Source organism: Agrilus planipennis, unplaced genomic scaffold, assembly GCF_000699045.2.
Source record: "Agrilus planipennis isolate EAB-ADULT unplaced genomic scaffold, Apla_2.0 scaffold5, whole genome shotgun sequence".
In the NCBI taxonomy this organism is placed as follows: domain Eukaryota; kingdom Metazoa; phylum Arthropoda; class Insecta; order Coleoptera; family Buprestidae; genus Agrilus; species Agrilus planipennis.
In genome coordinates this window covers 3,130,183-3,142,033 of record NW_020442468.1, presented here as the reverse complement: position 1 = coordinate 3,142,033, position 11,851 = coordinate 3,130,183, and the positions used below count along the sequence as shown (strand labels likewise).

General features: G+C 36.3%; 2 protein-coding genes across 5 annotated transcripts in view; both read left to right on the top strand.

The window, feature by feature from the left end:
• LOC108736176 (G protein-activated inward rectifier potassium channel 3) overlaps positions 1–8,039 on the top strand; it is a 14,460-nt gene extending 6,421 nt beyond the window's left edge. For 2 of the 4 annotated variants that reach the window (XM_025981378.1, XM_025981379.1), the window contains 2 exons: positions 5,434–6,473; positions 7,641–8,035. In XM_025981378.1, coding sequence (XP_025837163.1) covers positions 5,434–6,473; positions 7,641–7,927 — 1,327 coding nt within the window. In that variant the 3' untranslated portion in view covers positions 7,928–8,035. Of the gene's footprint in view, positions 1–5,433; positions 6,474–6,961; positions 7,142–7,640 lie in introns of those variants that run through there. The other 2 variants (XM_025981376.1, XM_025981377.1) reach the window with 2 other exon arrangements.
• A 602-nt stretch (positions 8,040–8,641) lies between these two features.
• LOC108736167 (hepatocyte growth factor-regulated tyrosine kinase substrate) lies at positions 8,642–11,788 on the top strand. The gene is made up of 8 exons (XM_018468494.2): positions 8,642–8,835; positions 8,896–8,980; positions 9,043–9,146; positions 9,202–9,362; positions 9,464–9,700; positions 9,753–9,881; positions 9,947–10,085; positions 10,146–11,788. The coding sequence occupies exons 1-8, from the start codon at positions 8,802–8,804 to the stop codon at positions 11,450–11,452; spliced, it is 2,196 nt and encodes a 731-aa protein (XP_018323996.1). The 5' UTR covers positions 8,642–8,801; the 3' UTR covers positions 11,453–11,788.
• The last annotated feature ends 63 nt before the right edge of the window (positions 11,789–11,851 follow it).

Sequence of the window (11,851 nt, the reverse complement as noted above, 5' to 3'; positions counted from 1 at the left end):
ATAAGTTCGTAGGTTCATCAAAAATATTTTTTTGTGTATGTATAGGTACATTATGCCTTTTAATACATTTATATTATTTTAATATTGTAAATACTTCAGCATGTAGAAAGCTTAGTTTGAAAATACAAATAAATATGTAACAACCCTAATTCATATTTTCCTTTTTATGAAACTATCTAATATTTAACCGAATTAACAAAAATGTAAAAAAATTATAGTAGTTAATGACGAACAAGGTTATGCAAAGTAGACAATAAATTAACAAAAAAATGTGTAGACAATTAAATCATAAATCTCCCTGATAAGGTCACCTAGAGGAGCTAATATTTGGTAGATATATCTCCTTATACTTATAACAGTTTTCTAATACCTTCAGATTAGAATTATTTATCAATCATCCCCTTGTATCTTGTAAATAAAAATCAAATGTCAAATAGGGTTGAGGATACCGTGGATAGAGAAGGTTAGAAATAAAGAGGTATTAGAAAGAGTAAGAGAACAGAGGACTCTATTTGAAGTGAATAAGAAATAGGCGAGATAGGTTAGTAGGACACAATCTCAGGCATGAAGGTTTAGTCAGAGACATATTAGAGGTAGAAACGGAAGTTAGGAGGGGTAGAGGTATACCTAGATTCGATTACTGTTTGCAAATAGTTAAGAATAGGGGTTGTTCTGTTTTTAGGAACATGCGAAGATAGCCAACGTTTCGCCTTATTTTACTAATAAGACTTTTTCAAGGCTACAAACATTATAAGATCTTAATTATCCTTATGTAATTTAAACAATTGTTACCTACTATTCTACTCTACGCTTTGAAGTAGAAAATTTTTGTGAAAAAAGCCGACCGTAACACTAATTATAAGTGATTGATAAAATGATAAATTTAATTGTTTTCTTATCATTTCTACTTACAATTAATTAGATATTATATTTTGTATTGTGTGCAATCCCACGCGAAAGATAATATTTAGAAAATGTTCAAATTCTATTATATACTTAATAATAAATAATTTAAATACTTCAGAATACATTTTGAACATTAAACAATTATAAAACTGAATTTCAAAGCTTCGCCATTTTATTTTTGCATTTTTAAATATAGGTACTGCCTTTTTGGTTATTTTATATCAAGGTAATATCAGTTTGTATAATAGTTACGCAGTTAATATTTACTCATGTACATATTAGTTACTAATAAAATGTGATAATAACTAATAAGTTAGCACAATTAGTACTCCGTTCCTTAAAGACATTGAATTTTGACGTAATCAACACCAATTAGCGCCATATTATGGGGACTTGTTGACAGTGACCGCCATTTGCATGTACGTATGTTAACAAAACATCTGAACATGAAAAAATATATATAATAATTCTCGAAGGGAGGTTTTAATAAAAGACACTATTTCATTTTCACACAGTAGGTATTTGGGTAGATTATGTTAGATTTTCGGACTGAAAATTTTGGAAATAAGGGAGGAAGAGTGGTATTTTATAAAGCTGTGCAAGTTGACGCATTTTCGTGAGGGTCCCATGGGCAAAAATAAGGCGGGGTAGTTTGGAAAACTGTACCTACTTAAAATTCTATATTTTAGTGGGGTTCTATTTCGAGGTAGGTTTTCTCGAAATGGTCTTTTTCGGATTTGGATTTCATTCTGCTTCTCAAAACCTTACCTTGGATGAATACGAAATATTTGATGGGACATTATTGAGGTATGATAAATAAGTAAGGAATTATCATGAGAGTAATACAAGGATAACGTATGAAGTGAGATAAGAATGTAAGTGAATAGGATAGAAAGAGAAAAACTTGAAGTTAGGGTAGAGTATAGAATGGATACCACTCTTACAGAATGTGGTGAAGGACTCCCGCAATTAGCCCACACCAGGCTATCGCAATAATACTGAAAAAAATATGCCTAAACCTGTTTTTGTGGAGACCATCATGCAAATGGAGCTTTGCGTTTATTTAAAAAAAGTTATGAGTGTAGCAGAGCCCTTATATATGATTCCTCACTGATTTCAGGATGGTAAATGGGAGTTAAGACGGGTAGAGGTAGGCGTACACTAGATTACTGTTCCCAAATACCAAATTGTTAAGGTGTACCTAGTTTGTTAGAGTTTTTGAGAAATGCTAAGAAAACAGGAAGAAGTGAAGATGCATGATCAACCGGTATTGAGGCACTTTGATGATGAAAATGACCGAACTCTATTCCATCTTTAAATGTTGTCCTAATTTTAAGTCGCTAACGACTGAGCGACATAGCGTAGAGATTCAGACCACTGCTCAGCATTCGGAGGGGGGGGGCACCTGTTCGATTCTGGGTCCATCTGCCCTGGTTCAAGTTTTCTGTTACTAGCTTCAATCACTTAGTCTTTATTTCGTCCGCCTCATCTTTCTCAGCTCAACCTCCATCCACCCATTCCCATGATTCCTCACTGAATTCAGACCGGTAAAGTAGACGTACACTAGATTATCGTTCCCAAATACCAAATCGCTAAGGTGTACCTAGCTTGATAGAGTTTTTGAGAAATGCGAAGATTGGTTCAAAACAAGAGGAAGTGGATTAGTGGAGGTGCTAGCAACTGAGCGACATAGCGTAGAGATTTAAACCACTGCACAGCATTCGGGGGGGACACCGGTTCGATTCCGAGTCCATCTGCCCTTGTTCAAGTTTTTCTGTGACTTCCTTAAGATCACTTAGTCTTTATTTCATCCGCCTGATCTTTCTTAGCTCAACTACCACCTACCCATTTCCATGATTCCTCACTGGCTTCAGAATTGGAAATAGGGGTTAAGACGGGTAGAGGAAGACGTACACTAGATTACTCTTCCCAATTACCAAATCATTAAGGTGTGGGTTGTTCGAGTTTTGAGAAATGCGAAGATAAGTTCAAAACAGGAGGAAATGGAGTAGTGGAGGTGCGTGGTCAATCGGTGTTCAGGTATTTTGACGATGATAAAGACTGAACTCTACCCCATGTTTAAGTGTTGTCCTAATTTGAAGTCGCTAGCGACTGAGCGACATAGCATGGAGATTTAGACCACTCCTCAGCATTCAGGGGGGACACCGGCTCGATTCCGAGTCCATCTGCCCTTGTTCAAGTTTTCCTGTGACTTCCTTGAACACTTAGTCTTTATTTTGTCCGCCTCATCTTTCTTAGCTCAACCACCACCTACCCATTCCCATGATTCCTCACCCACTTCAGGATGGGAAATAGGGGTTAAGACGGATAGAGGTAGACGTACACTAGATTACTGTTCCCAAATACCAAATCATTAAGGTGTGGGTTGTTCGAGTTTTGAGAAATGCAAAGATTGGTTCAAAACAGGAGGAAGTGGAGGTGCGTGATCATCTTTAAATGTTGTCCTAATTTCAAGTCGCTAGCGACAGAGCGACATAGCCTAGAGGTTTAGACCACTGCTCAGGATTCAGGGGGGACACCGGCTCGATTTCGAGTCCATCTGCCCTTGTTCAAGTTTTCCTGTGACTTCCTGGATCACTTAGTCTTTATTTTGTCCGCCTCATTTTTCTTAGCTCAACCACCACCTACCCATTCCCATGATTCCTTACCGACTTCAGGATGGGAAATAGGGGTTAAGACGGGTAGAGGTAGACGAAATACCAAATCATTAAGGCGTGGGTTGTTCGAGTTTTGAGAAATGCGAAGATTGGTTCAAAACAGGAGGAAGTGGAGGTGCGTGATCAACTGGTAGTCAGGTATATTATTGGTTACCGAACTCTATTCCATCTTTAAATGTTGTCCTAATTTCAAGTCTCTAGCGACAGAGCGACATAGCCTAGAGGTTTAGACCACTGCTCAGCATTCAGGGGGAGGGGGCACCGGTTGGATTATGGGTTTTTATCAGCTTAGTTCGAGTCTTTCTGTGACTTCCTTAGATCACTTAGTCTTTATTTCGTCCGCCTCGTCTTTCTCAGTTCAACCATCACCCATCCATTCCCATGATTCCTTAAAGGAGGGTTTTCCTCTTTAGCCTCCGGTCTAGTCCGGAAGACTGCCCGCTCGTCACCATTAGCAGCTGCTGGGAAAGAACCACCCAAAAGTTTAAGTCGATGGAATTATCTATTGTAGTTTCCAAAGTAAACAGCGATTGCAAGCGGGTTAGGCCCCCCTTTTACCTTTTCTTTGGTATCGTATCATACAATAATGAAAATTAATAAATTACGATTTCAATTAGTTTGTAATATTCACACCCTGTACATTATTGAAGTTCTTGTTTATTTTGTAATAAATCTGTATCTGCTGCAGAAGCATATTTTGTTCGTGATTTTCCACAACCATATTGACAACAATCAAATCATAACAAAACCATAAAAATCTCGGTATCGTATATAATATTTATTTATAGCCCTTCTTGCGTAACTTCTTTTTTGGTAGGTCATTACATAAATTGTGTGTACCATTTTTATTAAAGTTGTTCTTGACTACCTTCGTACAATGTATATCAAGATCATGTGGGTCAATGTCTATACCGTGATAACACCTTCAGTGTGTTACGTATTATTTACTGTATTTACACATTTAATTCCGAACTAATTGTTTTTTAATATGATCTCGTGTTTTGTTGCATTTTAGCGTCGTATTAATGTCTACAAGTTAGACGTTTACATTACTGGTGGGGTTTACAGAAAGATAAGAAACTGTGAAGATTTACAACGTGAGTGCTATATTCATGTACATTGTAAATCTGCTTTATTGACGGTAAACTTGTCACTGGCAATGAGAAAATTGTTATTAAACATGATAAAGTTTCATTTTTAAATTTTCGTTTAATAAATGGAGCAACAATTCTCGCCATCATGCACAGAACTTTCGTCAGTTCCGTTTGCCTATTGTTTCAAAATAGGATGACGTCAATCAGCCATTTTTATTTGTCTGAGTTGACAGGTAGGCACTTTGATGAACATGATACTATAGGTATTTATAATAATTAATTTGAATGGATTTAGGAGATGATTGGGTTAGACCAAGTTAAGGTTACCATTTTGGAGAGGGACAAAACTGAAACTGTAAAAGTGCCTACAGGAAAACTGATTTGTTATTTATCAATCTTAATTTTGATTTCCGGATAATACATAAGGACTGGGAAGGATTATACTTTGTACCATTGAATGTATCATCAATCATTTCTTACTTCCTTGTCAACTATCTTTCAATTCTTCATGGGTTTCTTTTTTATCTACGTAAAATCCGGAAGACATTACTTATCATATGCAATATGTAAATCAAATGTAGTAAATTACTAATATTGTACAGTCTACCTTCCTATTTTGTGCATATATGCTTGCAAATTATTGAGATGCTGTACAATGATTAGACTTTGACGCTTTAACAACTGCTGTAGGTACATTAATATGCCAAATTTTGACACGAATTATTGTTTAGACATATTTTATTCCGCATTTCTAGAAATCGTATAAGACTTGGAAACCGCCGAATTCGCAGACGAGCGATCTTTAAAAATGGCGACTGCAACATAATCCAATCCAAACCTGCCAAAGACCGGATAAGATTCATCCAAGACTTCTTCACAACTTTGGTAGATACTCAATGGCGGTGGACGTTGTTGTGCTTTGCTCTGAGTTTCTTCGTTTCGTGGTTAATATTCGCTCTCATATGGTGGCTCATAGCGTTTTGCCACGGGGATTTAGAACCGGAACACCTTCCTGACAAACAGGGAGAATCGAATTGGACACCCTGCGTTGTCAACATATGGGGCTTCACGTCCTGTTACCTTTTCAGTATTGAAACGCAACATACCATTGGTTACGGTTCCAGATCGACAACGGAGGAATGTCCAGAAGCTGTGTTCATCATGTCTATGCAAAGTATTCTTGGCGTTATCATCCAGGCTCTCATGGTCGGCATTGTTTTTGCCAAAATGTCCAGGCCGAAACATCGTACTCAAACTTTACTGTTCTCCAAAAATGCCGTCGTATGTCAGAGAGACAACAAGCTTTGTCTCATGTTCAGAGTAGGAGACATGGCCAAGAGTCATATAATTGGGGCCAGCATCAAGGCCAGACTTATAAGATCAAAATCGACAACGGAAGGAGAGATTCTCAATTACTATCAGGAAGAATTAGAAATTAGCGCAGATGGGTGTGCTGGTGACCTCTTCTTTATATGGCCGATGACCATTGTTCACGTTATCGACGAGAACTCTCCACTTTATCATCTCACCGCGAGAGATATGTTGCAAGAAAGGTTTGAAATCGTTGTGATACTAGAAGGGACCATCGAAAGTACCGGTCAGAGTACCCAGGCCAGGTCGAGTTACATTAACAGCGAAATCCTCTGGGGACATCGTTTTGAAACGGTCGTGTTTTATAATAAGGAGAAACAGGGATACGAGGTGGATTTGTCGAAATTTAATAACACCATTGCAGTGGATACACCACTATGTTCGGGGGCGGAACTTGAAAGTTTCTACAAAACGCAGGAGAAAGGTAAGAAAGAACTTCTTATATTTCGTCGCCTGGTGTTGGTTCAAGCTTCAAATGTGAGCCTATTTGTGTGAATATATGTTTACGTTAGTCCAAAATCAAATATCGGATACATGACAGTAAAAAGACGTTGAGTGACACGAAATACGCTAATATTATAAAATCATAACTCTTAATCACTTTTTTGTGGGTAGGTTCAGTAGTTCAAATGTCTTATTCGATTGTTTTAGATCATTTGCTTCAAAAACTTGCTTGGCATTGTTGGATTTTAGTTTACTGTAGCTCTGACGTAATAATAGCCGCAGATTTACTTTTTATGGCGGTAAAACTAAATCGTTTAAACTTTAATGCTATTTTGTGTCACACAGTTAAAAGTATCTTGTAAAACATGAGTATAATAGGCAATAACTGGATATTCTGAATGCTCACCAGCTACGTAGATACTCGTTTGGTGTTGGTTTTTGTTTTGTAATGTGCTAACATTTTTGCAGATGGCGTTTTAAAGGAAATACCCCTCGCTGACGCACCTGCTCCTCCTGTAGGACATGTTGAAACGCAATAGTTTTTGTTTTTATTTTTCGATCGGTCTTTATCAAATATCGTAATTGTTGCTGCAAAAGCTTTAAAGGGTGTAGTTTGTCTTAGATTCAATAGATGAAACGTAAAAATTATTATATATTCTATTAAATTACACTTAGGTACCAATAATAATTGTGCTGTTATATGTACAATTCATATAATTACTAGGACTTATTTAGAAAATTACTTTATAATATAATTAATTGCTCATATATATTTTGTGCAGATACATATTCGACAAATATTTTGAGCTTTGAACTGCGTAAATATAAATACATTATTCGTGGCAAATGTTTTAACTTCTTTTTTGTTTTGCTAAGGCTTTTACTAACCCTAAACGCATACCTAATCTGTTTATATGTAATCGATGTATTGTAATCCTTTGTTAAATGTTTTTATTGTTATAAAATATACAACTTTACGTTACAACTTAAAAGCTGTTTTGCTTAAGGCCAATTTCTTTTTTTTATGGTCTGTACTTTTCTAGAGGGTCCATTTTTTGGTAACGGTTAAGTTACGCTTCTACCAAAATGATATTTGTGGTTCTAGTTTTAACAAAATATTATTGTTTATTCATTAACTGTTTTCAAGGTTCTATAAGCCAGCCGTGTTCACCCCAGTTTAAACAAAATCAATTAATGAAGTTCCTGTACCCCCCCACACCACCTTATTCGCCGGATTCAGGAATATTTAATAGTCCCATCACGGAAAGGCAACGTGCCAGGAATATTAATAGACAATTGAGTGCAGAGAGGGAGAGAACGAATATGTTATACTCAGTCGAAAATTGTCCTAGACTTTTGCCAAATGGTAAAGGGTACATCGACTCAGACGTAGACGATGAGGATCACTTACTTAAAGACTGCAGTAAAATCTAATGTAATGTAATCTAATTTTGTAAAAATATGTCATTCTTGTTAATTAAGTATTTATCTAACAATTAAATTAATTGTTCTGTTGTTAAATCGGAATTAAAATCTCGAATCTAACAAAAAATAATAAAACAAACTGTTTTTTTTTAACAGTCCTTAATATAATTCCTTGTTCAACTGATTCAATAGAATTACATGATACAGTACATAGTATTTTCTCTTGAACTCAAAAGAGAAGAGGAAATAAATATGAGCATTATATTTCACGATCGCTTTTTTATGTGGTACCAAACTTAAATCGTTGAAACCATGAGACTACGTATTTTTTTACAGAATTATCTCTTCTCAAAGCTTAATGAATATCTTTCATCTTCCAATAATTCTATAAGCGTTTATTTTTATACATTATAGTAAATTAAAGCCTGAAAGTATCTATTTGGTACCATATTTGAAAATTATATACTTCTCATCATGTTTTTGCTGAGTGTAAGGCAAATTATTTGCTTTAGAGTTTAATGGGTTGCATAATAAATTTCTGTTTTTAAATTTTATTCATTTCGGTATTTATTGGACATTTTTGCCGTTTGAAATAAGAATTAACTAATAAACGTTTTACTACTTTTGGACATCCTAAAAGTAAGAACAACTACTTGTACATCCCTGTCTCTTTTTCCATTTAAAGGCTAACTTCACTTTCATTATCTTGATGCAACGTCAAAATCAGCTGTAATCTTTATCATTAAGCTGTCAAGCAGTGACTAATTTTACTTTAAATAAAGGATTTTGGAGTTTAATCAACTTTAAAAAGTCTCCATTTAATTAGTTTATTGACTTGTTGTTTCTGTTAAACTTATTTACTTGTATAATAAAGCAAAAAATCATGTTTCGATCCACAGCCTTTGATAAATGTTTAGGTAAGTCTTGTAATTGTTAAATAAGTAAATTATTTCTAAATGAATGAATATTTTCGTTAGATAAGGCTACAAGTAACTTATTAATGGAAGCTGACTGGCCTTCAATTTTGCAAATTTGTGATTTAGTTCGACAAAACGATGTACAGTAAGTTATATACGAACAGTAAACAAACGATTCATAAATGCTAATTTTTCCAATTTTTTTAGACCAAAATACGTTTTCACTTCTTTAAGGAAAAAACTGTTTTCTCCAAATCCACATACTGCATACTACGCCCTACAAGTTTTAGAAAGTTTGGTAAAAAATTGTGGTATGCTTTTGAAAGTTATTGTGTAATTTATTCTTTATAAGTTAATTTTGTACAGGTGCCCCTATTCACGATGAGCTTACTACAAAAGCAAATTGTGATATGCTTCTTGAGTTGACCAAAAAAACTCAACATGAAAATGTAAGACAAAAACTTCTAGAACTGATTCAAGTGTGGAACTTTGCATTCAGAAAAAATCCTAAACACAACTCCCTGAAGGTAATTACCTACTAATATATTTAATACTGAATATTCTGTCATAAGTAGAGTTGTTACTCAATCATTAAATCAATAATGTATTTTAATTTAATTATATTTAGGAACTTATGAATTCACTGAAAGCTGACGGTTACAAGTTTCCAACATTACGTGAATCTGACGCGATGTTTATGTCCGATTCCGCCCCAGCATGGGCGGATGGCGACGTTTGCCATCGTTGTAGGGTTGCCTTTAGTATGGTTCAACGTAAACATCACTGTCGTGCATGTGGTCAAGTCTTTTGTGGCCAGTGTTCACAAAAGACCATCAGTCTACCAAAGTTTGGCATAGAAAAAGAGGTAGCTGTGCTTATAGAGGTGCTTGGTAAAAACTAATTACAATTTATTTTAGGTAAGGGTGTGTGATTCATGCTTTGCCCAAGAAACACGACCGGCGACTTCCAAGACCAATTCAGGTAAACAGGAAGATAGTCAATTGCCTGCTGAGTATTTGGCAAGTTCACTGGCCCAGCAGAGTCAGGTAATACAATTTAAATAAATGAAATTCAATGAAATTTAAAAATACAAACGTTTGTCCACTAATAGATGCCACCCAGGAAAACTGAAGACGAACTACGGGAAGAAGAAGAGCTCAATTTGGCCATTGCCTTAAGTCAGTCTGAAGCTGAAGCAAAGGAGAAAGAAAAAATGAAAGTTACAGCTGAGCTTTTTACTCCCAACAAAGGTACAAACTTTTTTAATTTGCTATTGGGCTTAAAAAATTACTAATACTTTCCAATTTTAGTTGTTTCAGAAGCTCGCCCTAAAGAACGCAGTCCGTCACCTCCTTCAGAGGAGCAAACAAATCCAGAATTGGCTCGTTATCTGGACCGTACGTACTGGGAAAACCGTCAAACCACCGAACAGAATGATACCAAACGTGCTACAAGCCCATCAGCTCCTGCTACAGCCCCTGTTCAAAATAACGTCTCAAAACCGCAGACCAATGGTATCTCAGATTCAGAATTGAACGATTTCATCGAAACCCTCAAGTCTCAAGTTGAAATATTCATTAATCGAATGAAGAGCAATTCGAGCCGTGGTCGTTCAATTGCTTGTGACAGCAGCGTCCAAACACTTTTTATGAACATCACCGCCATGCATTCTCAATTGCTTCGTTATATTCAGCAGCATGATGATCAAAGACTCTACTACGAACGACTCCAGGACAAACTGACTCAAGTAAAGGATGCGCGCGCAGCTCTAGATGCTTTGCGTGAAGAACATCGCGAAAAATTGAGGAAACAGGCAGAAGAAGCAGAACGTCAAAGACAGCAACAAATGGCCCATAAACTGGAAATTATGCGTAAGAAGAAGCAAGAATATCTCCAGTACCAAAGACAGTTGGCTTTACAACGTATACAGGAACAAGAACGCGAAATGCAAATGAGACAAGAACAACAGAAGCAGCAGTACCTAGTTGGTTCACAATTTGGAACGTTCAGTGGCTCCCCAGCTCACAATCAGCCCTTCCCTCCTCCCCAACCTTCTAATTCTGTTCCTTACAACTATTCATATCCCCAAATGTCTTTACCTCCCAATATGCCTGGGCCTGCTTCTGGTGGACCTGGTCCTCAACCTATGTGGAATAATGCAAACATGAGAATGGCATCAATGCCTCCTGGATTTGGTCCTGGCGCCATTCCCCAAGGGGTGTTACAGAAGAATCAATCCCAAGGTTTGCCACCACCTGGCCAGAACACGCCTCTTCCCAATCAGGTGTTATCTCAGTCTGCCCAAAGTCTGCCTCAAATTCCTCAAGGTTTACCGCAATCTGGACCGCCAGGTATGCCTCAGCCTGGACCACCAGGTTTGCCTCAGCATGGTCCAGGTCTGCCTCAGCCTGGACAAAATTTGCCTCCCCACCCAGGACAAGGTTTACCACACGCTGGTCCTAGTATTCCGCCTCCTGAGCAACGTGGGCATCCACAAAGTTTGCCCCAACATTTACAGAATTTGTCCCTGACCCAAGGACAATATCAGCCACAAGGGGGGCAAGGATCGAATCACAACGAAGACGCGCAAACTGCTGAATTAATTTCTTTTGATTAATATAAAAGTTTAACAATGAAAATATTCGATTAATGTAACTATTAATATAACAGTTTAACAATGAAATTATTGAGTACTCACAATGTCCTATATATAATATATGAATGTAAACTATTTTTCCTTCCCTACACTTAATTGTAAACAGTGATTTTATGCATGCTTTTATTTTATTACCAAATTAGTTCTAGTTTTAGGTTTTGCATTATTCAAAAATATATATACATGTAGCTCAATAAATTGCATTTACCTTTTTGTTAAAATTAATAGATAGAATGTATTATTATTATACCAGAGCCTCCAAAAAATTATGTGGATAATATAATTATTGGAATATTATGTTTGTGTTTTACTGAGTTTTGATGAGAATGGTAAAAAGGGATCTGTAAGGGGTTTACAGAA